Source organism: Phyllosticta citriasiana, assembly GCF_038021145.1.
Source record: "Phyllosticta citriasiana strain CBS 120426 chromosome Unknown IWZ02scaffold_1, whole genome shotgun sequence".
Classification (NCBI taxonomy): Eukaryota; Fungi; Ascomycota; class Dothideomycetes; order Botryosphaeriales; family Phyllostictaceae; genus Phyllosticta; species Phyllosticta citriasiana.
The window spans coordinates 258514-285900 of record NW_027117278.1 but is presented as its reverse complement, the minus strand read 5'-3'; the positions used below and the strand labels follow the sequence as shown (position 1 = coordinate 285900).

At 54.0% G+C, this 27387-nt stretch overlaps 6 protein-coding genes across 6 annotated transcripts; 2 read left to right on the top strand and 4 right to left on the bottom strand.

Moving 5' to 3' along the window:
• Window positions 1-1971: 1971 nt before the first annotated feature.
• IWZ02DRAFT_2061 (pre-mRNA processing splicing factor 8) lies at window positions 1972-9506 on the bottom strand. Its single transcript, XM_066762641.1, has 2 exons — window positions 4488-9506; window positions 1972-4374 (listed from the first exon to the last, which is right to left on the bottom strand). The coding sequence occupies exons 1-2, from the start codon at window positions 9160-9162 to the stop codon at window positions 1985-1987; spliced, it is 7065 nt and encodes a 2354-aa protein (XP_066626747.1). The 5' UTR covers window positions 9163-9506; the 3' UTR covers window positions 1972-1984.
• A 136-nt stretch (window positions 9507-9642) lies between these two features.
• On the top strand, window positions 9643-10351 carry IWZ02DRAFT_486312 (60S ribosomal protein eL34; the record flags this gene model as incomplete). Its single annotated transcript, XM_066769246.1, has 4 exons — window positions 9643-9666; window positions 9726-9739; window positions 9830-9953; window positions 10169-10351. The coding sequence occupies 4 exons, from the start codon at window positions 9643-9645 to the stop codon at window positions 10349-10351; spliced, it is 345 nt and encodes a 114-aa protein (XP_066626746.1).
• Window positions 10352-11522: 1171 nt separating this feature from the next.
• Window positions 11523-14406, top strand: IWZ02DRAFT_1993 (uncharacterized protein). Its single transcript, XM_066762538.1, has 4 exons — window positions 11523-11784; window positions 11835-11876; window positions 11964-13036; window positions 13091-14406. Exons 1-4 carry the CDS (start codon window positions 11728-11730, stop codon window positions 14190-14192), a joined length of 2274 nt encoding a protein of 757 aa, XP_066626745.1. The 5' UTR covers window positions 11523-11727; the 3' UTR covers window positions 14193-14406.
• A 1086-nt stretch (window positions 14407-15492) lies between these two features.
• IWZ02DRAFT_2012 (uncharacterized protein) lies at window positions 15493-16719 on the bottom strand. Its single transcript, XM_066762569.1, has 3 exons — window positions 16660-16719; window positions 16151-16601; window positions 15493-16088 (listed from the first exon to the last, which is right to left on the bottom strand). Exons 2-3 carry the CDS (start codon window positions 16503-16505, stop codon window positions 15637-15639), a joined length of 807 nt encoding a protein of 268 aa, XP_066626744.1. The 5' UTR covers window positions 16506-16601; window positions 16660-16719; the 3' UTR covers window positions 15493-15636.
• Window positions 16720-20509: 3790 nt separating this feature from the next.
• IWZ02DRAFT_1940 (uncharacterized protein) lies at window positions 20510-21804 on the bottom strand. Its single transcript, XM_066762472.1, has 2 exons — window positions 20997-21804; window positions 20510-20866 (listed from the first exon to the last, which is right to left on the bottom strand). Exons 1-2 carry the CDS (start codon window positions 21540-21542, stop codon window positions 20618-20620), a joined length of 795 nt encoding a protein of 264 aa, XP_066626743.1. The 5' UTR covers window positions 21543-21804; the 3' UTR covers window positions 20510-20617.
• Window positions 21805-24839: 3035 nt separating this feature from the next.
• On the bottom strand, window positions 24840-27006 carry IWZ02DRAFT_1750 (uncharacterized protein). Its single transcript, XM_066762228.1, has 6 exons — window positions 26833-27006; window positions 26098-26686; window positions 25892-25939; window positions 25622-25654; window positions 25372-25455; window positions 24840-25000 (listed from the first exon to the last, which is right to left on the bottom strand). The coding sequence occupies exons 1-6, from the start codon at window positions 26835-26837 to the stop codon at window positions 24956-24958; spliced, it is 804 nt and encodes a 267-aa protein (XP_066626742.1). The 5' UTR covers window positions 26838-27006; the 3' UTR covers window positions 24840-24955.
• Between the last annotated feature and the right edge of the window lie 381 nt (window positions 27007-27387).

The following is a 27387-nucleotide window of genomic DNA, read 5'->3' as shown; positions in this document are numbered from 1 at the left end:
TGTGAGGTGAGATTAGACGGGTCAGGTGGCTGGGCTGGATGGTCGTATTGTGGGGATTTAGTGTGAGTTGAGAGCTGATTTTTGGTTGCGGTGGTAACTTCTAGAGATCCTCATGGTTTGCTGCTTAGTTTTCTTTGTTCCTCGCTCTGGAATTGTCATGGTTATCGAATAATGCTCCCTGGACACCTGCATTGGTGGAGAAGGAACATTCAACGTCGTTTCTCGAGTACCTGCGCCAGACGAGAAGGACGAAAAGAAAAGAACATGGCGGCCGTTTTGACATGACTGGGGATTTGGAAAAAGATTCCTGGAGATTGAAACAAGGCAAGGATCGTTTGTACCACGAATGATTCGACACGGTGTACCAATTTCATGGTCATGATAAAAGGTGAAGAATACTTGATGGGATTGCTGCGCAACGACGCAGCGGCAGCCATTTCCCACTTCGCGCCTGCAGCAGAGTAAGTAGTTGCCGCAATCAGCAGCGCAGCCTCGTCGCTCAGTGCTCTCACACCTCACCTCAACCATCATCCACCTTCCATCGCTACATCTACCACTACTCAAACGCGCACCCATCTCATGACTCGAACCCCACATCGCCTCTTCCCTTCAATATGCCACCAGCCCCTCAACCACTCCAGGCCACCGCAAACAACAACAACACCCGCCGTGGCTCATCGCGCCAACACCAAACCCAACAATCAAACCAACAGCCTCCCCCCTCTGCATCTGCATCTGCATCAACAACAACAACAACAACATCATCATCATCAAAAGAAGCAAAAAAGCAAAGGGCGACACTAACTAAGCGCCCACTGCGCAAACCAACACACCCGCTATCAGACCCGCGCACGGCGTACAGCGTGCCGCTGCACGTGGTGGCGAGTGGGTCGGTGCCGTCGGACTCGTCGGACGATTTCGACAACGACGAAGAATTCGAATCCGGCGATGATGGAGCAGGAGGAGATGAAGTCGTTGAAAGGGACGACGAGGATCAAGAGGAGCAGGGAGAAGCGGCGGCGACAAAGCCGTCCCCGAGGAAAGATTGGAGTAGAGCTATGCGTGCGTTTGACACCGACCTCTCTTCTTCTTTGCTCTCACAGGAAGATATACAGCTCTGACTACCTTGCGTGCAAACAGCGAAGGATTTCGACTCCCGACACGAGCCGTCGCTCTTCTTGGACGCGGCGTACGCTGCGCGGCGCATTGAGGCGTTGAAGGCGATGCGCGGGAAAGCAGCGGGGTGAGGTGAGCGGGCGAGTTGCCGTTGAATTGGCGCCCGCGGGGGGGGGGGGGGGGGGGGGGGGGGGGGGGAGGAGAGAGAAGGTGAGGTTGTTTGGTTGGAGGAGGACGAGGCGAACTCACTTGTATCCATCTAGCATGTGTAGAAGATAGACGGACGGTGAGGAAGTGAGGACGAGGAGTATTCGTCACCTCGCATACGCCTTCGGGCTTGAAGAGTCATATTGAAGAGGATCAGGAGCAGCATTCATACCTCGACATCACATCTACATACAGGCTTGATGAAAGTCAAATAGTGACATCGAGTAGCATTCTAATCTTGACATCTCCTTCATGCTCGGTTTGATGGCCATTAGGGATGGTGGTGGAGGACGAGGAGCATGTGCACATCACCCAAACGCCGCGCCTTCACCGATTGGCAAAGTCCCATCTCATATGCCGCCAATCAACTCATGTGGGCAATGCATAAAAGAGCTCATTACCAATGCATGCATGCATGCTACTGATTCCACTCGCTCGCTCGCTCGCTCCGCCGACTGTCTTGTTCGACGAAGCTTGTGTAGTGTTACACTTTTGGCTCACTGCATCCATCCATCAATCCATCCCAAGAACAACTCCAACGCCCCAAACGCTCAACCCCGTCCATTCACCCGTACGTACATCCAGAAGAGAGAAACGAAAAGCAGCAAACAATCAGCGGCCCACGTCGAACGCTGAAAAAGCACCTCAACCACGCATGCGCCTACTCAAACTGATTCTCGCGATCCACCCAAATATCCTCGAGCTCGGCAAAGCTCATGAAGTGCAGCGGGCGATGGATGTCGTCGTAAAATGCGCGCGGCGTGTCCAGCTTCACCTCGACCGGCTTCTTCTCGACCTGGCCAAACGCCGAGCCCATGAAGCTGTAGTTCCACTGGCCCGTCTCAGGAACTAAGAAGTAGCCGCGGATCTTGTCCGACAGCAGCAGCTGGCACTTTTCGCCAAAGCTCGTGCTGAAGCCGGCGGGCTGGTCCGAGCTGAGGTCCTTGTTCTCGGCGCCCCATTTGTAGCCGTCCGGAGTCAACGCCCAGGCGCTGAGCGAGACGGAGCCCGGCGTGAAGGAAACCGTCATGGTGAACGTCTTCTTGTCCCATGTTGGGTGCTGGTTCATCAGGCGCGCGTGCTGCGTCACATCCATCGGGCTCATGTATGGCAGTTCGTTGCCTGCGACCGTGTGAATGATGCCGAGCGGCTCCATATCCTTGAGGTACTCGTGCTGAGGAAGCTGATGCGGCAGCTGGACGTCGCGAGTGTTGCCGACTTGCGGGATCATGACAATGGTGCGAATCTCCTTGACCTGGTCATTGTCGGGCGGAGAGTTGCCGTACAAGTAACCGGCCACTTGGACGCGAAGATCGGCAATCGTGATGAACCTCTTCAAAACGTTCTTAGGAACGACATAGGTGTAGTGGTCATCCTCGCGCACGTCGTCGCTGCTGATGTAAATGTTGCCGGCCCTGGTGCGCAGATTGCTGGTGGCGATGGCACGGCTACGCCACTCCGTCTTGGACGAAAAGGTGGCCTGCTCGTATTGAGAAGTGGTCGTGACCACAATGTCCTCGCCGTGGACGTTTTGGGTCTTGGTAGTCACGGCAGTGAGCTGCTGCTGCTCTTGCTGCTGCTTCTCAATCTCGGCGGCTTGTTGACGCTGCAGCGACGGAGCGCTAATCTCCATACCAAGAATGATGTCGCGGACTTCGCTGCTCGTCAAGGATGATGTGTTGACATTGTTCTTCTTGCCATAGTCGTTCAAGATCAAGTCACGGAGCTGGACTTCGACCTTGATCCAGTCCTCATCCGACAGCGTCGGCCAAATGTGATGCTCTTGGGTGATGACAGTCTTGTCAGGCCGGAGGATGAGCTTTGTCTTGTCCTGGTTGACGTGCAGGGCACGCAGGATCAGGATCAATCTGGAAAAGGCCGTGTAAGACGAAATGGTCTTGAGCCACTCGTCATACAAGTTGAAGAGAACCATCTGCGGCTCCGTCGCCTTGAGGATCATGTCTCCCAGCTTCTCAACCTTCATTGCAGCCTGGAACGGCAATTGAAGCTCCGAGGCACGGATGGAGATGTTGGGAAAGTCGAGCAAATGGACTTCAAGGGGATCCAATAAACCCTTGCGGGTGACAATCAGCTGCTTGGGCTGTTCTTCAACGGGCAACGATCTGATCAGCGCAGCCACTTCCTCAGCCGTCTTCCATTTCGCCAACTGTCCAAGACGCTTCTGGCCAGCCCAGACACTGGTGTGGATGATCTTGAGGAACAGCTGTCCAGTTCGAGGGTTGAAGATGAAAATGGCGCCGTTGATGGGCTTTGTCGTCAAGTTGCCTTCAAACGTCTTGTGGATGGTGACGCGATAGACGTTGGTGTCGTCGATGAAGAGCTGAATCTGGTTGCTGAACAGCTCCGAGTAGTTCTGAGAGTTTAAAAACTCTTGGTTGCTCTCGGAGGCGTAAAGCTGCAGACCCTTCCTGATACGCTCACGCAAGACGTAAAGAGCCGGGTTAGCCTTCATAATCTTGGCCATGGCCTGCTGCACAAGCTGCTTCAGACCAGGGAAGTATTGACCGTAAGCAGAGTAAAGGTTGTACGCGAGGTCAATGCCAATCATGAGACCGGTCGGGGATGGGTAGATCGACATGCTGTCCGTAGTGTAATCGAGGTACTTGGCGCGGACATAGCGCTCAATGTCGTGAGAATCGTAGTCGCCGTACCGCAGCTGGACATCAAGCCAGAACTTGTTGGTCGTCGTTGCCGTCATCGTGTCCTTGGTGTCAAAGAGGAGCGAGGGCGGCGAGACACTCCACTTGTGCGAAGCAAAAAGCAGAATATCAGCACAAGAGCTGTTCATCTTGTACGACTTTCTGGGATGAATTGTCTCCTTCTGGACCGTCTCAATGCCCAGGGCCTCGAGCTCCTGGTCAAACACCTGACACAAGTCCATCACGACGGACTCGTGAATCTTTTGCCACAAATGGGCACGGAAGATTTGGATGAGTGAAATCTTGAGCGTGGGAATCTTTCCGTGCAAGAAGATACCAGTCAAGTCAAGCTGGACTTGGAAGCCGACGTAGACGTTCGCGCGGTTGATTGCTGTCACTCAAGTTAGCAGGGGCCAAAGTGGTGAGAATGTCGAATGTATGGGTGACAGGGAGCAGTCGTGCCTTCCGGATGGGGGTATATAGCAGAAAATTGGCAAAACTTACTCGGAGACCACCAAAGTGTGAACCGACGGTTGGGGATTTGATTCAGACCCGACCGTTGAGCGTTAGTCAGCTTTTTGAACTTCATGCTCTCTTCGAAGCCGCTAGCCTTCTCCCAGAAAAGGCCTTCCCATGATGGGAAAGCAGTCGCCTTGAACAACGTGTGCTCGAGAATAGTTTCGACACCACCGAGAGCTTGGATAACATCGGTACGGTAAGCATTCAGGTTCCAAAGTTTTCCATCATGGCGCTGGCTCGTCCACCAGAAGGGGTTGCTCTTCATGTGCTGGTAAATCTTGAATTCAGTGCGAGCACGGAAGCCCTTGTCGAAACTGAGGGTGCTGCGGTCCTTTTGGAATAGCGTGTTGATGCGAGGCAGACCACGATCCCAGGAGTCTTCGAGATCCTCGAGAGTCAGGCGACGATTCTGCTGGTTGGCCTCGAGGCGCTTCTGAGAGTACTCGGTCCACACACGCTGCGAGTCAATGAATTCGGCTTCCCATGGGATAATGTAACGGAAGATGTTGGGGATCAAAGTCTCCTCATCGTGGGACATGCCGGCACGGTAGTGAGTGACGCCAGTGTCCGTTTGCTTGGACCAGCGCTTGTCGCTGGCGGGAATGAGGATGTGAGAGCCAGAAATCATTCCAAGACCACCCAATTCCTTGGGCGTGTAAAACACGGCGGGAGGGAAGCGGGAAGGCATCTTGGAATTGAGTCCAATCTTGACACGCGTCTGGATCTTAGTCTCGCACTTGACGATAGTGTCCAGCAGGTTGACCGTCGACGCAGCAGCTTCACGGTAGTATGTGAAGAGTGCAATGAGGGCCGTGTTCCACTTGTTTGCAATCTTCGTGAAAGTGGTGGATCCAGAAGACATCAAGATTTGCCTGATGCGGTTGTTGAACTTTTGAATGTCCTCCTCCGTGACCTGCAGGAATGCATGCGCAGTCCTCTCCTTGGAAGAGTTGTCAACCAGAGACCACACGCTGTCCTTGACAGGGAACTCGTCATTCTGATTGCGGATCTTGGGTAGGATGCGGACCTCGAAACCACACATCGAGAATAGCAAGTTGGGGTTATCTCTGCTGTAGACACTTGCGAACGTGTCGTCCCACTCAATGGTTGTGACTGAACGAGGTAAGCGGTTCTTGAGGTCCCAGAACACAGCGCGACCAAGGTTGACATCGTGACGCATCAGACGCATACGCGAGTCTCGAGGCCAGCACTTCTTGTTCTTGTAGCCAATGACGTTTTCAAAGTTGGGATCGGGCTGCTCGGTGAGGAAGCGCTGGATCAAGTCCCGAGAGTCATCCGCAGAGAACCTGAAAAAGACCCAGATTCTGTCAATGTACCGAGTGTACAGCCTGATGGGGTGTCGCGTCTCGGTGGCCTTGTCCCTGAACTGGAGGAAATCGTTTGGAGCGTTGGGCGGACCAGCAATCTCACTGGCGCGCTGAAGACCAAGAAGCAACAAGTCCAGCATCAAGCCGTAGTATTGGAAGACGAAAGCAGAAAATTGCAAGCCGCGAATCATGCCGTAGCTGTTGGTGTGGTTCATGTCCTTGTAGTTGAGCTGGACGTTGTTCTTGGAGGTAATGTAATCAGCCAAGTTGTGGTCCATGATCAAACGAAGGAGGCGGTTGAGAAGAGTCAAATCAATCTTTTCATAGACCTTTGATAGCTTCGTCTCAATCATCACGTTGCACTCGCCCTCCTGGTACTCCCACACATTGTCCAGGTTGTTAATGCCTTGGGCCCACTTGTAAACCAGGAGCGGCGGGACTTCGGAATCGGATGGCTTGATCCACGGCGGGAACAAATGGCGCTGGTCAGCCTGGTACCACAGGTATTGATCCAGGTAAGCATCGGTAATCTTTTCAATGGGCTCGACATCGTAAACCGGGTTGATGTCGCTGTAGTTGTCGTTCATGTCGATTCCGACCTCCTTGAATGCGCGCTGAGTGAGCAAGAATCGCTTGATTCTGGCCAGCGTGGTACCGGGCGAGTCGTAGGCTTGCTCAATGAGCGCCAACTCCTCTCTCTGACTCTGGTTCAAGCGACCCTTTACAGAGTAAGCCTCCCGCAGACGTTCAAGGGCCAAGATGAGAATCTTGGTGTCGTGCTTGTACGAGACACTAGGGAAAGGAATGGGCTGAAATTTCCTCGACTCCAACCAGTGGACCATGGTCGTGTAAATGGCAACGGCTTCCTCAGACGAGACGTATGGGCCATCCTTCATGTAGTTGTGCTGTCTCTCCTGCTCTGCTTTGAGCCACAGGCGAGTCAGACGACCCAGGTTTTTCTTTGCAACAGTCTTGTCAACGGTAGCACCTCTCCGGATACGCTCACGGTTGTAGTGCGCGACCGAAACCCACCAGTCGGCCTTGCTTTTGACGTAACGCAGAATGATGTTCTCAATGGGCGCCGGCAGACCAGGCACCTTCCAAGGAATGTTACTCTTCCAGCATCGCCATGCTTCCGAGAGATGCTGCAGGACAGTGTTGACCTTGTTTTGCTTGATACCTTCAGGCATCATGTCCAAGAGATCAGCCATGACGGAGGCGCGAAGCTCCAAGTCAAAGTGCGATTCAACACGTTGCTTCGTCACGCTCTTGGCGACACCCTTGCTGTGACGTCCTTCGAACTGGCGAGAAAGCAAGTTACCAAGCCAGCGCTCCAGCAGAGGGATGATTCCGCGCATGAAAAACAGCCAAGTCCTCCATGCCGGAGCCCAGAAACCACATCCGGGACCTTTTCCAACCGGGCCAGAGTTGAACCTGTAATAAATCAAGTGCTTGAGGTCCTTGCAGGTACGAATCTGGTGCATGAGCTTGTACTTGTACCGGTACATTCCTGTCAATTGACCGACGTGGTTGAACGCGTAAAGAATACCGTCTGCAAGTTGGAAGGCATCGATGTTGCCCAGCCGGTATTGGACCTGAGCGTCGACAATGAGCTTCGTCAAGCGCAAAATTTCGCGCATCAGGTGGAACGCGTTTCCGAAACGAGACTTCTTGCGTTCCTTTGTCGTGAGAGTCTTGATGGGCTTGAGGTTAAAGTTGTAGTCAAGGTGCAGATAGGTGAGGTTTTTGCGGTGGATGAGAAGGTTAAGCATGTTGAAGCCTTGTCTGCAGACCTGAAGACCAGCTTCAACCCAATCAATGGTGGTCTGCTGGAAGAACTTGGTGCCCTTGAGCGTCTTCATCAGACTCTGGTTGTTGAGAGCCTTGGGCTGTTTCTTGTGCAACTCATTCAAGACATACGTCTTGAGAAGCTTTTGGTAAGAAACCCGGACCTTGACTGGCTGGCCCTGAGGGACGTGTTCAAGGTACCACTGTTTCACGAGCGGCACATCCTGGGCGCGGACCATGCGGCCAGAGCGGCGGTCGAATGGATACGGTGCCCACCAAAGAGCGATTGCAGACGAGGTGTCTTCAGTGTAGAGCTCTTGGTCCTCCAAGAATGGTTCAACCTCTCCCGGCAACTCAAAGTCGTCCTCCATCTCGTCGCCAAAAATCTCATCTTCGTGAGAGATGGTGATGTTCTTCGGGGCGACTGATCGGGATGAAATGGGGTTGATGACGGGGTCGAAGTAAAAGGCCGGCAAGCTGGGGTCCTCGGCGCGGACATAGACGACTTGAGGGTACGAGTACCACGAGACCTTGACGCTCCTCGGGAGAGAGTTGTAGAGAAATGGGAAAGCGACACGGTATTCTGTCCGAATTGGTGCGCGGAAGATGATGCGCTCAATCGCGTTGAATTCGCCAAAGTCCTCATCATTCGGGTCAATGTCCTTGTACAATGGCTCGAATCGTGGACCACCGGGGATTGCCACGTTGAGAGCCTTGGCAGTGAAGAAGCTGTTCAGGTCGAACAAATGAAAGTAATTCTTGTCTACCACATCGCTCAGAAGCTGATGACTGAGACGATACAGCGTTGCCATCTGAGGCAAAGAGAGATTCCAGGTCTTGTAGCTCGGTCCGTTTACGTGTGGGGTATCAAGAAGTGGGCGGTGATCGTAAAACCATTCATAGACCGGGCCATCCTCATTCTCATCAAGCTCCATCTGAATTGGCTCCAGCGGCTCGACGTCTTCGATATTTTCTGACCACGAAAGCGGAGGCTCTTCGTCGTCAAACGGTGGAAACCGCATTCTCTTGAAATGCCTTCGGTCACTCTTCTCTCTTCGCATGCACACCCACATCGTCGCCCACTGCGCGTGGAATACTGGTTCAATGACTCGTGGAATCTCGTTCACCAGCGTCAAGCAGCCGTTGACGTGATACAGCACCTTGACATCGCGCTGACTTTCCCAAGGCATTGGCATGTTCTCAAGAAGCTTGAGCACAGCATGCGGCATGAATTTGAGGGCGCCCAAATAGCTGCGCTTGTCGCTGCTAAACTTCTTCTGAGAGACGTCTCCAATGTCCTTGACGATTTTCCTCAAATGCTCGGGTGGCATGTCTGCCTTTTGCGTCTCGACAAAACCACCCTTCCTCTTTTCGCCGAATCGTTGCCTTTGCATCCGGAGCCATTCCTTCTTCTTCTGTGCAAACTTGGCGACTTGGGGGTCGGCGGGCGGGCGGTAGCCCGGAGGCGGCGGTGCGGACATGCCGGGGGGAGCACCTGGCGGAGGAGGAGCTGACCAGCCCGGTGGAGGCGGAGGAATGGACATGGTGGTGGATTAGGAGGGTGTGGTTGGGTGGAGAGTACGGCGAGGGTATATACACGATGCGAATCGGGTGTTGATGTCGAGAGGTCGATGGTAGTGGAGGCAAACCAAGCCCGGTTGCCCGAGGTGGCCGTCAGCGCCTGTGGTGCGCAATGCAATTGACGCGATGAGCGATGCGGTCGATGGCGATGGCGTTGGACGGTGGATCGAGCTTCACCCTCACTCCGGCGTGATGGGTTGCGTTGCAATGGGGCGAGCGACGCGTCTGGAGTGGCGTCCAGATGCGACTTTGGAAGATTTCCGCCATGTAATCCGAGCTTGGACCAGCCGTCTTGGAGGGAGCTAACCCTTTGGGTAAAGGGCGGAGAATTAAGCGAGGCTCGCACGCAGTCCGCTGGAAAAACATCTCGACACCGGCATCTCTTCGCGCGACGACACCGACGACAACCACAGGCCGAACCCAACGACCTCGCAACCGACAAGATGCCGTCCAGCAGACTGACTTACGTATGTTTATTTTGACGATTGCCAATTCTGTTCTGCAGTGCTAACGCAGCTCTCCACAGCGCCGTAGGAACCCGTAAGTCTCCAGCGCCCGCCAACGACGAACCCGTCCGAACCGATGACCACACTCTCCCTTGCGAGTATGAAACTGATTCGTCCGACACAGCTACAACACCCGCTCCAACAAGGTCCGCGTCATCAAGACCCCGGGTGGTGCTCTCAGGTACCTTCACCTTAAGAAGAGGGCCGCTCCCCCTAAGTGCGGTGACTGTGGCTCCAAGCTCGCCGGCGTAAGTGTACCACGGAATTCCTCGACTCGAAAATTGGCCGCAATTTCCTGGGGATATGGCACAAAGAAGTGGATTCAGGAAAATAATGCACCCTGCGAGATGGACAACTACACCAGGCGTATTGCCAGGCATCATCTTGATTGCAGTCTGCCATTCAGAAAATTGCGGCCGAAGATCGTCCAACGGTCGAGCAAACGCTGATGGATTCTGGACAGATTCCTGCCCTCCGCCCCCGCGAGTACGCTACCATCTCCCGTCCCCAGAAGACCGTCCAGCGCGCCTACGGCGGTTCGCGCTGCGCCAGCTGCGTCAAGGACCGCATCGTCCGTGCCTTCCTGATCGAGGAGCAGAAGATCGTCAAGAAGGTGCTCAAGGAGACCCAGCAGAAGAAGCGCTAAGCGGTTGGAGATGGTTCGGGGGAAAACTTTACTTTGAGCGGTCGGAGTCAGCGGGAAGATTCATCAGGATGGGCTTCATCGGCTTTCGGGCGCAATAATCTTGTGTCCCACGTCAGTTCCGTCGGTCATGGGAGATAAAACGGTCGGACTGTGGCATGAATAAAACGATCTCCCAAAAGTCAATGCACGCGCAACCATTCCGGCCTCACCAAGTCCCGTGTGCTTCATTTGGCTTCATATTACGGATCAGGGTTACAAACATGATTCTCCCAAAGCTTCTGGCTGTGAGAAATGGATGGTTTCTACTTTCACGTGGTTTTGGTCTAATGCCTTTTCAAATATGTTAATCGACCTTGTAGCTCCGCGATGCCACCTCATTGCTGGCTGAGAAAAACGACGAGTCTTCTACCTGATCACCGAATCAACTCTTGGGTGTTCTAAAATTGCACGCAGATTCCCATTTCACTTGATCGACACAAGCGACATTGGTCCAGACATGAAGACAAACTTCGCGACGTCATCAGTGTATTGATCAGAGGCCGAGTCCGACAAGGGCAAAACGTGGCAATTTGGCGATGCACCGATTGGAAGCGACCGTCAGACAAATATTCAGTACCAGAGCACCCGCTGATTGTGAGCGCGGCGCTGAAAGATGATGGGCTGTGGTGGCTACTGCTCCAGGTTGAGCCGCAAGGTTACGGAAGCCACCTTATTGCTCCTTCAAGTACAATTATAGACAAGTGACACGCAAAGACATCTGGTCCAGCGGACAAACACGAGCGAATAGAGAGCGACGAGAAAGCCTTGTGATCCACAACCCGGTCGTCTGGTCAGAAGTTGCGTCGCCTTTCCAGCCACCTGTGCACCCGCTTAAGCCAGGTGAAGGCCTCTCGAGCTCAAGTCTCCTTGGTACATATCGGCCGTGGTCTACATGCGAAGTTCACCAATTCCCTCTTTTCTTCCATGGTAGTTGACATTGTCAATGCCACCAAGCGGGACAAAGACCTTGTTATTGACTTGCTGACAGTCAGCGTCATGTAATTACCATTGGCCAAATTGGTGAGCTGCGCGGCAATTATGCATATGGGGGCCAGAGTGATTTCCAGCCTCTGTCCATCATGCTCGCCAGTTCCCTGCATGCTTGATGACCAAGGCTGAATTCGCCCCTAGCCTTGCGAGGGCCCAGGGCGATTCGGGCTCTTCGCACGCGTTTAGCCTCGCCGGCGTCCGCGTGCATGGCGTAGCTTGTTCTGCTCTTTTTAATCGATGACAGCCTCGCTTCCGTTGTTCAAATTCATACTGCAAGCCTCACATCTTAGAAATCTATCCAACATCGGTTCCTCCGCGCCTCATGGCGGCCTTCATCGAGGCCAACGATGTTCTCGCGTGGGTCAAAGATGTGTCAGAAGTCGCATTCAACCTTTCGGACGCTTGTACGTTTCTTTCCCCGGCAACAATTGCTTCACTGGCTAACATGATCCAGGCGAGGCCGCAGGCCCTGACTTTGATGGTATCAGCCGCGATGGTATGCATGACACGTCCAGATATACAACCTTTCGACATGGAACTGCGCTCAGCACCGTGCTGACAGCTACCGCCATCAGTTGACAAGCTCGAAAGAGCATTTCGCACAGTGAAGAGGGACTCCAAGATAGAAGGGTCTCCTTTCTGTCTAGGTATTCCACAACACAGAGCGGAGTTCGAGCATGTCATCCAGGATTGTCACCGCAGCTTCCAAGTCTTGGATCGTATCCTCCAGAGAAATTCTCTCTTTGAAGATGTCTCTCCAGACAGCACCGATCCTTTGGTACAGGTTGGCCAGGAGCTTCGAAGTCATACCGTCAAGCTCAAAGAAGTCCACAGACGTACCAAGATTGCCTCTGTCGAAGTCCTCTACGACCAACTTGGAACCCTCATCGGGGACATTCAATCTGGGATAAGGGACCCTCACGTTCTTGGAAGGATTGTGAACTTGGACGCGCTTTCTAGGGAGATTGATAGGATCCCACCCAATGCTCTGCTGAGTGCAGATGAGAACAAACCACTCGATTTCCCTCCTCGGCTCCAAATTCCGCAATCAACCATTCATGAGATCAATACTCCCAGTCAATCACCGGATTCACGTTCTCCGGTAGTTCCTGCGCAGCTGGATGAGGCCAAAACAGTCGAGCTGCCTTCCGAAATCCGAGCTTCACAACTACTCCTACAACAGATCGATTCGACTCATCGTCCCTCTCGACCATCACCACCACCAAAACTGCCTTCCCCGGTGGTTTCCACAAAAGATAGATTCCGCAACTACCATCCGCCTACAGTTGAAGATTTTGATGATGGAGATGAGGAGGTTCTTGTAGACATGTCTACGTCGAACTCCACAGACTCTCATCGACCATCTGGTGGCTCAGCTAAGTCTTCGTCGCAAATTTTGACTCCACCGTCCGGCGATCCTTCATTAGGGACAGATGGTTCTGATTCCAATTCTCCTTCGTCGTGCCGACCGCCACAGAAGCACGCAGAATTCAGCCCTCTGAAACGGACTGACACCGACTTGCTTAGAACAAATGAGGACACGGTTGATATCAAAGAGAAGATCAGGAAAGATAAGGAGGCGATTCAGGAGCTCGAAAAGCAGAAGGAGCTCGAACAAAAGCAGAAGAATCATGAACAGCAGGAGCGTGAAAAGTTGTGAGTAACCCACAGACCTCAACCAAGTCATTTGACTAACTTCTTCCTGAAAAGCCATGAATTCCGTAGGCGCTGGTCTGCCAAAGATGCGGAAGATGTGCAGCAAGAAATCAGAGATCTACCAGACCCCAAATTGCGGACCTTCTTCGTCATGCCCTCGGGTAAGATCGTGGAAAGGGGAGGCAGGTCACGTCGAGACGGCAAGTCCAAGGGTCTATCGCACCACGAGCAGCGTCCACTGCCACTGAGACGCAGTTCGACCATGGACTCTTTCAACTCTTTCCATGACCCCCGCTCGCCTCGCGGAAATCCTTCTGACATTGGAAACCGTGAATATACTGCGGAAACCCCCAAGCCAGAAGGGCAGAGAGTATTCAGACACGAGCCTGCTGTTAACAGCTCTGCTGGATATGGGCCGAGCTCTTACGGACCGACCAGTAATGGTTCGAGTGGCTACACACCGACAACATATAATTCTCCAGGCTACGAACAATGGAACCATCGCACCAACAGCTTCGATGCGCCGAGCCTTGGATCACCAGGATACGGCTCAACGAACTTCAATTTGCCTCAGTCTAATCATTCACACCTTGAACCCTTCAGCTACGGTAGCTACGGGCCCTACAGTCAAGAGCCGTCGAGCTACAGCTACTCAACGAGCAATCCGAATATCTACAACCCATCGGCAGCCAGCAGCTACGACAGTTACGACTATCCGCAGCACAGAGCACCCTTCACAGACACGACCAACGCCACAGCATCAGACCCTCAATATGTGCCTTCATCCACCTCCACCTCCACCGACAACTCCTCAATCCAGCCCTACTTCAGCGTCTCCCCACATTCCTCCACCTCATTGACACCCATCCCTTCACCCACCGGGGCCACGCTTGACGAAAGCCCCAAACCGATCCCCGTGGCCCCGTCCAAAGCCGACGACATCTTCAACGACTTTCTCGACTCGTGGCAGCAGGACCAGAGATCGCGGCACCGCCACCGCAGTCATCGGAGCCGCAACGCCGCATCAGAGCGCCTGGACCGCAACGCATATCCGCCTCCTCTTCTGCCAAAAGACGAGGATACGGGAGCGAGAGTCGGGAGGAGTGCCGGGACGGGCGGGAGACTAGGGTCTGGATGGAGCGCGTTTAGGAGATGAGGCTTGTTTGGGCGTCTCGGTGGCTTGCGGTTGGAAAAGTTTTGTATCACTTTATGTCTCTATTGTTTTCAACCTGCGAATTCATTTGTTGTTTATCATTTGATTGTGTTTGGCTGTTTTATTGACCGCTCATTGAAGCGTAGCAAATCCTCCATATGCTCTCCTGCTCTTTGTTGCGTTTGTGGACGCGCTGATGCCTCCATTAGACTGTTTTGCGTGCAAGGTCTGCGGCTGCCGTGTAGAAGCAAAAGCGAAGTCTTCTCGTAAAGTCTAGGCCCTGTAGCACTTGCGACCATGTTCTCCAAGTCGTCGTATATAGCCACAATGTCGCCGTCTGCCGGCAAGGGTTTGAAGAAACCCGGATCTACTTTCTCCTCGGTCAATTCGCTACATGTTTTTTATAGAAGTCTTCGATCCAAGCTGCACCTCAGTTGCCCGTGTACCTGGCAAGCTTCTTCGAATCCCATTTCAGGGCCTCAAAGCGGATCTCTCCCGCCGTCGAATAATACAGTATACGCAGCTGTTCATGCAACTCATTGTGCGGACAGTGCCACGCATTCTGATTGGCGTCGCACTTCTCAACATGTGCCCATGCAAAGTCCCAGTCGTCCTGCTCAATCGGAAGCTCATCAGTCCTGTGCAAAATAAAGTCGTAAATCTTCTGCTGGACTTCAAGCCGATAGGCTTCGCTGCGGCGCACGAACCCGTCGGAAAAGTACTCGAGGTCGAATTCATCGCCACTGATGAATCGCTGGGCATCAGAAGCGCGAGATGGCTCTGTCGGCCGCTTGACGTATCCGGAATGTTGGTGTAAGTTGGACAAGTGGATGGTCTGCAGGTTCCGGGCCGTGGTCCGCTTCCGAATGAGTTTGAAGATGGTCCACCACACAGATTCCCGCTCGTTCTTGCTCCGGTTGAGAGCGATCTTGTTCAAATGCAGCTCGCGCAGTCTGGCGACGTGCGAGTCGAGGAGATGCACCATCGACATCGCCAATGCTTCGATGCCGCTCAGCCGGAGACTTTGCAGGTCCTGCCATTTGGGTATTGCCATGTCAAGGCCAATGCGGCAGTTTGCGATGTCAAGATCTTCATTCCACCACCGCCGAATGTCGCGCAACTCTGCACTTTCAATGCCGGAGATGATCCTCATGTCCATTTTTCTAGCCTGTTCGGCTTTGCAGAGGAGTTCTTGGCTGGGTCCATTCAAGAAACCAGACTCGATCCCGCTCCTATCGATCCCGTGATAGACGGAGATTCCCACGTCCTTCGCTCTTGAGACGCTGTCGAGGAACAATGCGTACTGTTCACCGCCATGGAAGCAAAGACTGTCCAATTGCGAATCCTCCTTCGTCCATCCAATCTTTTTCAAATCCGTCGACACGTCTTTCAGCCGGCAGTCGAAATCCACCTTTATAGTCTCCAATCTCTTGCCAAAAGAATTGCGCTATCCAAAGAAGCGCATCAGGAAGAAGAGCTGATACCGTTCAAGCGCTCTGTAATAATGCCAGCGCGGCCCAGAGATCCCTTTGACGTACCCCGTAAACTCTACAAAAGCGAATCTCTCACGATCGCTTTGGAAGGACCGCGGTATTCCCATCTCGAGCGTGCCGGAGCAATCGACAGGGCCGACGAAAGATCTCAGATTTGGCATCTTCAACAGCGCCATCTCCAATCTTCTGATCCAAGCTTGGCGCTGCCTTAGTGATTCTTCGGGTGACCTCAGGGAGCCCTCGATGTTTTTGCATCTTTTGCCGAATCTCGCCGACGCTCTGCCTGTTTTGTAAATGTCTGTGTTCCATGCCTCGATGAGCACTCCCTGCTCTAACTGCCTTCGACGCTGGTGTTTTTCAAATGCATTGTAGTACTGCTCGATTTCGCCTCGTGACCACTGGGGAACTTTCAGGACGCTATTAATATCGCGGAACCATGAGAGAAGAAGGGCAGATTCGTGGACTCACGTCGTTCATGACGATGGGGAAGAATATGATCGAAGCCTAGCAGCTCGTCAGGAAGATTTGCCAACCGGATCAACGTCAACTGCTTGACGCACCGAGCTATCTCGGGGCTCTTGGACATGGCAAAAACCCTGCTGCAATCATGAGGCAATATGATTTTCAGGTCCCGAAAGAGAAGCGCGTTGGCTCCCGCAACGAAGTTCTTGGACGTGAGACGCAGACTTTTGACCGTGTCGTTGCTCAAAAGACTCAAAATCATGTCTAGAAGTTCCTGTGGGAACGAGAGCAGTGTTGGTCTCGCAGGTCCGAAGTCTGTTGATTCGGGGAGTTGAGGTGGGACCCTATCACAACCGGCCATCGTGGTTGACGCGGTGTCGGCCAGAGATAAGAGAGGACGCCAGAAAAGAAGGATATAAGTGAACTTTGCAATAGGCAACAGCTGTCGGATAGCTGACTAGCACCAGTAAATAAAGGCGAATGACTGGATGGATTTAATAAATGGGAATGCCTACTTTTAGGCCTCATGCTGGCCCCGCACCACCATAAAACGGCGTCTCCTGACTGGCCTCCCGCGACGACCAAGTAAGGACAGCGGCTATTGCAAGCGCGCGCAAATGGGCAACAATTGGCTTTCGACGCGCTCCTAGCGGCGCAGCATTCGACGTGAAGCACACGGCAAGCTTGCGCGCAATCAACACCTACCAACTGAGTTGACATGCTTCAGCAGCATCTAAACGGGGCGTGAAGTTAGCACACCCGTCCACATAAACAAAGCAGCAGCGTTTTCCAGCTTCCACTCCAAAATGAAGACAGCAACAGCCCCAGAGTCATCGTCGAAAAACGAAGAGTCAACGATTAGCCAACAAAACAAAACGTATGTGCGACATCGCGCAACGTAAAGGGCCAGCAGTCGAATAGAACTTCGCGAGACGACATGGCATTATGACCACAAAGATCCGCTCAGCCCAAGACTTTGCCATTACTCACCATCGGATTTCAAAAAATGGGTCACGAGCGCATGAGAACACGCTGTATCTAGACGCGTGCAGGCCCCCGTGCATGAAGCCGGCCGGGCCGACGCGCCTACATCGACGTGTCGGATTGACAAATCGCGCGCTCCAGATCTTTCCAGCCTGTTTTGAGGGTGTTTCGAGAACTTGGGATGGTGACAAGGTGGACGGGGAAATGGGGGGTTGGCGGACGTCGAGTAGCAGAAGTCGATTTCCTGGAGCAGAAGTGGTGGTGGAAAGTGTCGGTTTGAGTTCGAAGTGCCGATGCGATGAAGCATGTCCTGTGGGCTGGCAGAAGCGGGAAACACTGGGAGATTTGTTAGTCGTTGGTTTGAGTAGTCGCCGAGCGGCCGATTGGTGAGTTATCATTTCCGCCAGATACGCTGCAAGAGCTACTTTTTGGAGTTGAACGGTGGACTTAGATGAAGGCCTCGAGACTTTGAGGACAGAATCGTCCATCCAAGGAGGTCAAGAAGCCACGGCTTCGATCTTTTCAAGCGGAGAGAGTGAGGACTAAATGTCAGCCTGGACAACTCGCCCTCGTTCTCACAAATGCGGGAGTGGGACTGTTGCTTGCTCACAAACGTGAAGTTTGGAAGACGCTGAACGACGAGGCATGTAGCTCTGCAAACCTGCTGCAGCTGGAATGAAAACAGACGACTTTCGGCCACTCAAGAAGAAAACCCAAGCGGCTCTCGCAGAAACAGCAGCCACCTCGCAACACGCGGTGGGACTGACAGCGCCCCATCATAAAGGTGATGAAGTCAGCAGCTGTGGAGCAAAGCAAAGTAAAGCATTAACAGATGCCACACACGCACAGCCGCTATAGCCCATCAACTATACCTAGCGACGCAGCGGGCCGCCTAGCAGCCAGCTCCAGCACCCATGCAAGCACTGTCGCTCCGCTTACCATGATTCTCCACCCGCGAACCCCACAGCAGCAGCCAGCCAACTAGCCAGTACGCACGCTCCGAGTGCCACGTTGAGACTGTGGCGACGGAGGAGAAGAAGTGACGGTGCTGCTACAGCGGCTCCACCACCTCCATCACCACCGACACACGAACACACCCGGGGCTCGCTGTTATCAAGTTGCGCGCTTCAGCTTCTATACCTCGCCCCTGGCTATACGTCGCCATCTGACACTCGACAACTGTTCAATCACCGTCTTATCGTTGGTGACCAAGGTTACTCGGCACGGCCGGGAGGGGCGTGACAGTGCGCTCTTTGAAGCCAGTGGGCAGGATGATGTTGATTCTTTGGGGACGAGCACGGCCAACGCTGCTGCTGCTGCTGCTGCTGCTGCAGGTAGACCGCCGTTGGCAGGGCGGGGAGCGCGATCTGTGTTAGTAGACGGACGGAGAGCGAATAATCACGCAAGCATCCTAGTCAGTCGTCTCTGAACATTCTACCCAGTGCACTGGACAACTGCTGAAACGTTGAACGGCTTTTGTTTAGTGGTTGCTGCTCGACGCTAGATGCAGACACCAAATACTCCTGGGAGCCAATGAAACTGTGCTGTTGCTGATAAGTGGCAGTGACGACAGAATCCAGGCCGCAATCCATTTCTTGTTCTGGCAGTCATTGCTTCTGCTTGGGTCTATGGCCGACTTTACTGATCAAATTTGCTCACCGGTAGACGGCAATTATCGTCATTCCTCGACGGCTTAGAAGATGGGTAGTCTCAGAAACGCCGATCGGTCGACCTCGCCTTTGTACATGGCTGAAAGCGTGCAAGCGATGCAGCAGCACGGACCCAGCAGCGGCTCTCGAATCGGGAGCGGTGACAAGTTGGTGCAGGAAGGAGAGCGATCATAGAGCCGTAGGAATCACGCGGTAGGGTAGCGTTTGCTGATGGTCAAGGTAGCGGAAGAGGGTTCAGGCCGTTTGGCGGGCAAGTGCTTTGACTGGAAACGTGGTCGAAGGTGTGTTCGAAATGTGACTGATGCTTGGTACGAGGTGATAAACACTGCAAGCTCACGTGCGTAACTCGTGAAGAGTTCGACCGGGCGTCGCCAATAGGTCATTGGGTCGTTGATGTGACAGGATTGTCACACATGCGAACTTGTTTATTTCCTTGTCTTGTGTCGCTGCAGAGGTCGCAAGTACCTCATGTGGCGACGCGGTTGCCGCGGCAAGGCATGTCGATTTCCACGTCTGTGGGTTCGAGTGGTGGTAGAGTCCCGCAATCTCCTTGATCATCGAACTGCGACGAATCCTGGGTGGGACGTGTCCACAATCTTGCGAGTTTCTCCTTCACAGGAAACCAGAGAGCTCATTCGGAAGGGCTGTGCGATGGCGCTGTCTGTAATAACGAAATGTCGCTCGGCATGTGCACATATGAGAATCTAGACATTAATACCAGAGCGTTGGGAAGCTTCAGATTCATGCCAAACATAGAGCCTAGGAGCTTTTACCCGGCCCGGACAACAAGCATCGTCTTTTTGAGAGGGCGGAAACAGGGGCTGTTTGCAATCATGGAATGGCCCGCAGCGTGTTCGGCTTTGGTGAACTGACACGGGAGACATTGCCCGAAGTTTGCGAAATTTTGACAGGCGAGCTCGAACCGAGGCGGCAAATCCAGCGTCGGAAGGTGAGATGCAGCGATGGAGGTCGATTTTCTGCGGATCTCAAGACTAACGCGCGTGTCCAGGGACTTGTCGCATGCACCGTGATAGAGGAATCGTAAATAGAATTGCTGAATGGTCTCAATATTCAGCGCCCCGCAGACATAGCCGTTGCGGCCGTTGTCCTGCTGATATGTATGCCAATAGGCCAAGTGATGGAGCATCAACACCTAAGCGGGCAGGTGAGCGACTATAACGAAAAGGTCCTGGCCCCCTCCGAGTAGCATATTTCCTTGCTCATGCGACCGGACCCGAGTTGACATGGTCGATGGATGCTCGGACCGGACCGAAGAAAAAGGATCAAACATCGAAGCGAAGCCTTGTAGCGAGGTGGAAGGAGAAACGCAGCGGCGTCGAAGCAGCAGTTTTACGAGAAAATGGAGATAATAGAGCTGATTGGCTGCCACCACCGAAAGAAGACGTAGATGTGTGAACAGATAGAAAAATCTACTCCCCCATCTACCGAGACCACAAAATGGTTGAAAAGCCGATCTATGCCAATGATGTCTTCTGTTCCGGAACGCATCTGTCTGGCGATTTCCTGGTATCCACCCATTCAAAGGGCCTATTTACGTGGTCGCCTAGTGAGTGACGAGCAGTGTCTCCCCATGGTGCCTTGACAATGTTGGGGTAAAGGGTATCGTTGTGTAGGAATTACGTCGGAAACCAAGTTTCGGAATTTTCAAAAGCAAAGGCTAGGAGCGGGAGGACGCGGATCGGGAAGGATTAGAAACCGGGAAAAGAAAAATGTCCGAAAATATTTACAGCGGGTAGCATGGGTAAATGCAAAGGCTCTAAGAGTTTGAAATGTCTGATTTTGAGACATATTAGCGGCTTCATTGGAAAGTCACCGGTTGGCTGCTCGAACTGGCCAAGCCGATAACTTCCTGCCCAAAGGTCGCAGGCCCGGTTTCATCTGGTTCTTGGGTGATTGATTCCAATTCATCCTCAGCAGGTACTTCTCCAGCTAGTTCGGCGGCCTTGTCCCGGCATGCGGCAGGCGAGAAGCCGCTGCCGACTTTGGAGGAAATGATGCGCCACTTGTCATTGTCATACTCTTGCATTGCATTGCGAAGTTTTTGAATCTTGACGCAAATGTTAGCTTCAAATAATCCACAAATCCAGCAAAAGGTACGTTTCAGCAGCCCGACAAGACGCAAGTCGCTTCAGAGTGGCATCGTGACGTCTGGACAAGCTTTCGGAAGGAATACGCACCATCTCATCCGTCCAGACCGTGGTCTTGGCCTTGAGCTTCGTACAGTACCGCACTTGCAATGTGCCAGAGCTGCGACCTGGGAAAAATTCGGCTATTTGCTTCCATGTCAAATTTTTCTTCTCCTTTAGGTCCACGAGAAGCTGGTCGTCTTCGGGTGTAAACTTAAGCTTCGGCCCGCGTGGCCGTGGAGCAGGTGGCGGCATTCCTTCTTGACCAACAACGCTAGGTGGGCCATGAGAGGTAGACGGCGGCGATATTTCTCCAAAAGCGCCTCGATGAAGTTTGTGGGGTGGTCCTTGATTTGGTAGTCGGTGATGGTGGTGTGTCTGCAATTGCGGTGGTTGTGCCGGGTGCGGTGGCGCGGAAAAGAATGGGCCATGCTGGCTGTGCGGGGTCATTGTGACGGGTTCTTCGGGACTATGAAGGCCAAATTGGAGATCCAAGTGTAATTCATCCCGGGGAGGACTTCGCTTGCGGCCTCGCGGCGGGTATCGATACGGTTGGGTCGGAGAGACGTAGGGAGTTTGTGGCTGGTGGTGTGCCATCTGGCGGATTGGAAAGGTCGGATATAAGTTGGCGTGGTTCTCGGGCGAAGTAGTGAGGTGGACCAGTGTGTGTTGGTGCTGATGGCCATGGTGATGGAGCGTATGATGGGTCGTGGCGTGGTCCGGAGGTAGAAAGGGGTTTTGAGAGGGCTGTGCCAGGCCATAGTGATGGAGGCCATGTTGAATGTCGACGTTTGAGGATTGGCCTTCTTCTCCCGGGTTTTCGTGCACGGTGTACTCGAGGGAGAAGTCTCGATAGGATTTCGCCAGCGTTGCAAAGATGCATGGGGACTGCCAGAGCGGATTAGCTCTGGCAGGCTGCCCGTGTAAGACCTGAGCCAAAGTCTGCTGGAATTTCCCGGTTTGAGGCTCGGGGCCTGGGGTGAGGGGAGGCGTTGTAGCCGTGGTGGGCAGCTTTCAGGGTGTATCGCACGTGTTTGGGGTTCCCTTTCGCGTTTTGCTATAGCATAGCAGACGAGCAGTCAGCAGGCAAGGGTCTGCTCCGGCACAGCAATAACAGGGGAGCTATCGGAGCGACGAGCGAGCAGTCGTTGGCGTCAGTGGTCGAGAGCGCGGTATGCGTTTTATCATGTCAGTGGCGCAGGTGGACGGTCCAGGAGCACAGTGGTCAGTGTCCAAGTGAAAAAGTGGCATCGAAATATCGCGGACTGGACCTCTGCTCTCCACATCCAAGCCGCAGCCCTGTGCAATCACGACACGGACACAGAGGGTACAAGCTGCTCGAGCAGGCGCAGACGGCCTTGATTCCTGAAGAGTGTCGCGCGCGAGCGCGCGCGCGAACGCTGGGCCCGGGCTGGACCAGCAACGCACTCCACCGCGAACAGATGCTGCGGTGATCATTTGCCAGGATCCGCCGTGGCCCAGCACCGGAGCTCTGAGCCATCGCCGTCTTTGGCCATGTTGCAATGGCTGGGCGCACAAGATTGAAGGCACCGACAAAACGCCCAGTCTACCGTACCAGAGCGACCGTGGCGGCCGTTTTCTTACCAGTTGCCTGGAACGGCTGCAGCATCGCACTTTGTCCTCGACCACGCCGCATGTTGCATTGATGGAGAAGTCTCACCGTCGGATGGGGTCGAATAGGATGCGAGAAAACCGTTGCCGGCAGCGGGCTATGCCGGGGTGCGGGTGGCTTACAGCTCACAGCACATTGCGTCGTCTCAGAAACAAGGCGTAGGAAACAACTTTTGAGCGCGGCAATTGCAAGCTGGAACGGGCGAGGCTTGCGGGCTGGCTGTGACGAATCCAACCTTAGGGTACGCAGGCCATCTTCATTGCACAGCAGCAGCGGCACGGGACCGCAGGCGATGAGGTGCCGTGGGATGTGGACTTGTGGTCTTGGCCATTGTGCGGGCCATTGCCTCTCACTGACGCAAAGGGTCGCGGAGGCGAGGGTCAAGTCACCCAAACGAAAGCCGTTTCAGGCCGCACTATATGCGACGCCCTTGTCTATACTGGTCAAGGCAGCATAAAGGCCCTGTGAAGATCATCGCCAGGACGCGACAGGCCGAAGACACGGAATTCTTGCTTTACAAAAGAGCCTCCAAGTAGCAGTTCGTGAGGCAGACGTGTGGGTGGCAGACGGCGTCAAAAAGTCGGCGACGAACGAGCCCTGAGTCGGTTGATGATTCTGACTCGGTGGAAGTGGTCGAGATGAGGGCCCGGCCACAGCGTCAGCTCGGGGGCGCAAAAGGACAGCCGGGCGCGCTGGTGAAAGCATGATGCGGGCGTAAGTCGAGCGCCATGACCGTCCAGATACCGACAAAACTTCTAAACATCAGTCAAGGCAGGCGATAGAAGTAGGTACCAGGATGTGTTGTGGACGATGAGGAAAAAGGGCAGAAGCGTCAAGGCAGGAGTTGAACCAAGGTGAGCACGTGAGGCGCTAAGGACTTAAGATGTTCCTCAACTCTGTCCGGTCCCTGACGCTTTGCCACAAACTCCCGTCAAAACCATTCAGATGTCATAATCCGATGTCAGCAAAACTCTCGACCCGCTGTCCCGTTCAGCTTGCTTTCCAACGGTCCCGCCCGTGCACGCCTGCTGGACAGGCACGCTTCCCGTGTCTAGCGGGCCGTCAACGCCTTGACTCTTCGCAGCACCTTGGCCTGCGGCTGGTTTCTAACTACGGTGCTTATCCCTGCTGATGGGCGCGACCCACAGAGCCCACTCATCCGAATCTGGAGCACTGCGTTTGCGTTTGCTCTTATCGCTTCGGCCCCTGGACCACGAGGCGTTGAGCTTGTCAGCACCGCAACCGAAGAGTGTCTCTGCTCTCAAGACTCCAAAACCAGCAACTTCGCGGAAAATCAGACTTTGCGATATCCCTTGAAGGTTCAACAACCTCGCTCCCCGCCCCAGAATTCGGATTCTGCGCATCCGGCAGTTGTCCTCTGGGCTGTCGCTGTGCCGGGCCAAGACCGGCCTGCATATCCTTTCAGAAATAGCCTTCGATGCCTGGGGACATGATTCGACCGATCAAGTCTTTTTTCTCCGGACGCCGACCTATGGTCCCCGCCTGGAAGTTCCAGCCGCCCTCTCCAAGAAAACTAAGCCAGAGACGGCGGGTTCCAATTTGGCATGTCTAAAATGGCGCGGCTGCCAAGGCAGGCCTTCCCCCCAGCTGGCCCACACACATGATTCTGACCCCAGTCTCCCGTCACGGCCCCAGGAACTCGAGCCCCGACAGCTTGGTAATGTACCAAGGTCGTTGGAATCTTGTTTGCCCATCTCGCGTAGCAGCCCGCTTCTCCTGCTCCCCTTCCGCCGCCGCGCACCTGCTAGAGAGCGAATGTGGATGATGACTCGGATACGCTTGGAACACTACGCGAAGATCATTACTGAACATACAGACACTTCTAGCGCCCGGGAAACGTCAGGCGACCAGAGCCGGCGCCGCGCTCGAGGAGGACCAACACGCACCGTTTCGACGCCCGCCAGCCGGGTCATCGAGGAACAGGCTAGGCAGGGACGGTGGATGGCTGCAGGAGTGGAAGAAGAAGAAGAAGAAGAAGAAGAAGAAGAAGAAGAATTGCCAAACATTGGAGTCAGAAAACAAAATTCAGATGCAACCAACAGCAGCAAGTTTTTTGTGTTGCCCAGATGCAGAAACCCGCACCTCGCCATCCCTTGGGACTTGCTGTGTGCGAGCGCGCGTTGATAAGTCGTGCCGTCTCTCTCAAGTAGAAGAATGACCACTGGTATCATCGTACTCGCCCAGACTGTCCCCAAAAAAACAAAACAAAACAAAAGCCAGATGCGTGCCATGTGTTGTGAGGAGTTGAAGAAACAAGGAGAAAGAAAATAAGAATGGGAGATGCCAAAAGACTGGGATTCGGCCATCTACCAGCACCCCCGCCACATAACGAAGTTCCAAAAAAGATCCTCTCGTCTCAAAACTTGCCGCCAAAGTGTTCCTTTGCATACTGTTCGCAAGCCTATCAATCAAGTCAGCAGCAGCTCGTCGATTCTGGGGTCCAACCATCTCGGTGGTGACGGGACAAGAGTCAGTGTGCGGATAATCGCGCAATCCGCAGACTCCGCTCTGGGCATAGTGTTGTGTTTCTTCACAACGCCACAACTGCTCATCTCTTACTCGGGCTGGGGGAACCTCCACTGCTGGCCCGGCCGAAGTGCGCAACCGTTCTACGACAGCACGGCTCGTCTGACACGCGTTGAACAGAAATAAGAAAAGAAGGAGAAACAGCATCAGTGACCGCGGACACGACCAAGCTGCCCCTGTCGCAAGGGGCATGTGGACAAGTTGATAGAATGAAGACGCGAGGAAAAGTTATGCGACCTCACTCACCTTTGCAGGCTTGCCAACCTTTGCCCCAATGACCTTCCATTTGCTGGCCTCGTATTCTTTGATGGCGGCGAGGAGTGCGGCACTCTGTACACTCGCGGGCAGAGTCGAGGCCCGCCCCTTTGATCAGCCGAGCTCTTGTCTTTCGCCACAGTCTTACAAACAGCAGTTCCTGCAATCGTCCGGCCGGCGGGCGCGCGGCCGACGCTCGCACGCTCGGATGACGATGATGATGATTTTTTTGGGGACTCACCTCGTCTTCGGCGAACTCGGCATAGTGCATGTCCTACAGCGTGACGGCGACACAGGTCAGTAACGTTGCGCGAAGAAGGGCAAGCCCCATCTCATAGTCTGTGTGTATGTGCCCGTGTGCCCGTGTGAGAGAGAGTCGAGGTTTCCGAGACTTTTGCTCAGCTCTTTGGCCGTTGGAACTGCGCCAATGGACGAAATGGGAAATGGGTGGGGGGGTGACGTGGAGATAGGCTCATAGCAAACAGATGAGGAGGTCATGAGGGTAACGTACCTTGTACCAGTGCTTCTTCACACTGCCCTCGGTCCGGGTGGGAAAGGTCTAGACGCGCGCAGCCGTCAGTCCCCACCGTGTAAAGTCATGGGTCACTTGGTCCGCATTTCTCGCTGTCTTCAAAAACCCGCATCTGTCCTCCTCTTGACCACGGTCGCTCTCATCTTACGTCTTCCCTCACACAAAGAGGGCGGGGTCCGCCTTACCTTTGCAATCTCACTCCAGCTGTTTCCTGCGTCCCTCATAATCTTCAGCCGCTGCTCCTCGGCCGCAGTCCAGGGCGTATTCGTCCTCCCCTTTTTTGGCGGCGGCGGCTGTACTGCCCCAGCGCCCGCCACCGCGCCCCCCTCTGCCATTACCGCCGGGTCCCCTCCTGCTGCTCCCCCTCCTCCACCCGCCGCCCCGAGCCCCGCTGGATCCGTATACGCTGTTGTTGCTGCTCCGGTCGACGTCACGCTCGCCGGCGCAATTGTCGCCGTGTTGGGCGCGAGTTGCGTTGTTGTACCGGTCGCAGCTCCGGACGCGCGTCGTTTACGTGGGTTCGTCGGTGATCCGCCTGCTGTTCCTGCCGTTGAACCGATTGTTGCAGGCTGCTGAGCGTAAGCGGTGCCAGCAAAAGGGTCGACCACAGCGAGCGCCGCCGTGGTGTTGCCTGCCCCTGCTGCCGCAGCAGCCTGTTGAGATGGAGCAAAAGCGCCGGGCCCAGGTGCACCAAAGGAGTCGCCGGAGACGGTGAGCTGGGAGGGAGAAGCAGAAAGGGGTGTTGGTTTGAGATTGCGTTTGGATGATGACGACCTGAGAAGACATGCCAAGTTAGACCTGTTGGCGATCACACAAGAGGTACAGTCGAATGCGTGGTTACTTGTAGCGCAAGGTAAAGAATTGTCGTGAATAGATTCGACTCGAGTCATGCTGAAGAGTTGTAGACCGAAAGTACTCACGACATGGTTGTTTGCGCCGCCTATTGGTCTGTTTGGTCTCTTCTTCAACGTTGGCTTGGACGTGATTCCTCTTCCTCGCAATTTCTTGGTCTTCCCCTCTTTCAAAAAGATCTCACGATAGGGCTGCTGCTATCTCGGCGCTGCACCTCGTTAGTTTTCGCAGCTCATACTGCGCGTACAGCCAAGTCTTTTTTTGATTTTTGATTTTTGATTTTTTTTTTCAATAGCCTACCAAGCCCGTAATTAACGGGGCGGGCCGGCTGCGGTTGAGGAGTGGATTTTAAATATGCTTGGTTGGGACCGTTGTCGTCGGATTTGACTTTGTTCTGTTTTGAAACACGCCGATGAGGAAACAACTGGACTTCGCCAGTGCTTGGACCTTGGTTGGCGGCGCGAGTGGAAGAGCACCCGGCTTTGCAACCCGGCAAGTGCTGGTCGTTGATGGTGTCCGGTGTGGAAATAGTAACTGTCGTTGGCCAGTCGAAGTGACTGTAATTCAGCCTTGTAATTTTGATCAACTGCGGCTCTTTTCTTGTCCGTCCAGTCGTTTGCAGG

What these genes read in the sequence shown, in the direction of transcription:
- IWZ02DRAFT_2061 (XM_066762641.1), bottom strand. Translation starts at nt 9,162, where the DNA reads ATGTCCATTCCTCCGCCTCCACCGGGCTGGTCAGCTCCTCCTCCGCCA. An exon ending in CACACTTTGGTGGTCTCCGA is followed by an intron (nt 4,375 to 4,487) that starts GTAAGTTTTGCC and finishes CTTGAGTGACAG; the next exon opens with CAATCAACCGCGCGAACGTC.
- IWZ02DRAFT_1993 (XM_066762538.1), top strand. Translation starts at nt 11,728, where the DNA reads ATGTTCTCGCGTGGGTCAAAGATGTGTCAGAAGTCGCATTCAACCTTT. An exon ending in ATTCAACCTTTCGGACGCTT is followed by an intron (nt 11,785 to 11,834) that starts GTACGTTTCTTT and finishes AACATGATCCAG; the next exon opens with GCGAGGCCGCAGGCCCTGAC. An exon ending in TGATGGTATCAGCCGCGATG is followed by an intron (nt 11,877 to 11,963) that starts GTATGCATGACA and finishes TCAGTTGACAAG; the next exon opens with CTCGAAAGAGCATTTCGCAC.
- IWZ02DRAFT_2012 (XM_066762569.1), bottom strand. Translation starts at nt 16,505, where the DNA reads ATGGCCGGTTGTGATAGGGTCCCACCTCAACTCCCCGAATCAACAGAC. An exon ending in TCCCCATCGTCATGAACGAC is followed by an intron (nt 16,089 to 16,150) that starts GTGAGTCCACGA and finishes GCGTCCTGAAAG; the next exon opens with TTCCCCAGTGGTCACGAGGC.
- IWZ02DRAFT_1940 (XM_066762472.1), bottom strand. Translation starts at nt 21,542, where the DNA reads ATGGCACACCACCAGCCACAAACTCCCTACGTCTCTCCGACCCAACCG. An exon ending in CGGTCTGGACGGATGAGATG is followed by an intron (nt 20,867 to 20,996) that starts GTGCGTATTCCT and finishes ATTTGCGTCAAG; the next exon opens with ATTCAAAAACTTCGCAATGC.
- IWZ02DRAFT_1750 (XM_066762228.1), bottom strand. An exon ending in TGAAGAAGCACTGGTACAAG is followed by an intron (nt 25,655 to 25,891) that starts GTACGTTACCCT and finishes GTCACGCTGTAG; the next exon opens with GACATGCACTATGCCGAGTT. An exon ending in CCGAGTTCGCCGAAGACGAG is followed by an intron (nt 25,456 to 25,621) that starts GTGAGTCCCCAA and finishes GCGAGTGTACAG; the next exon opens with AGTGCCGCACTCCTCGCCGC.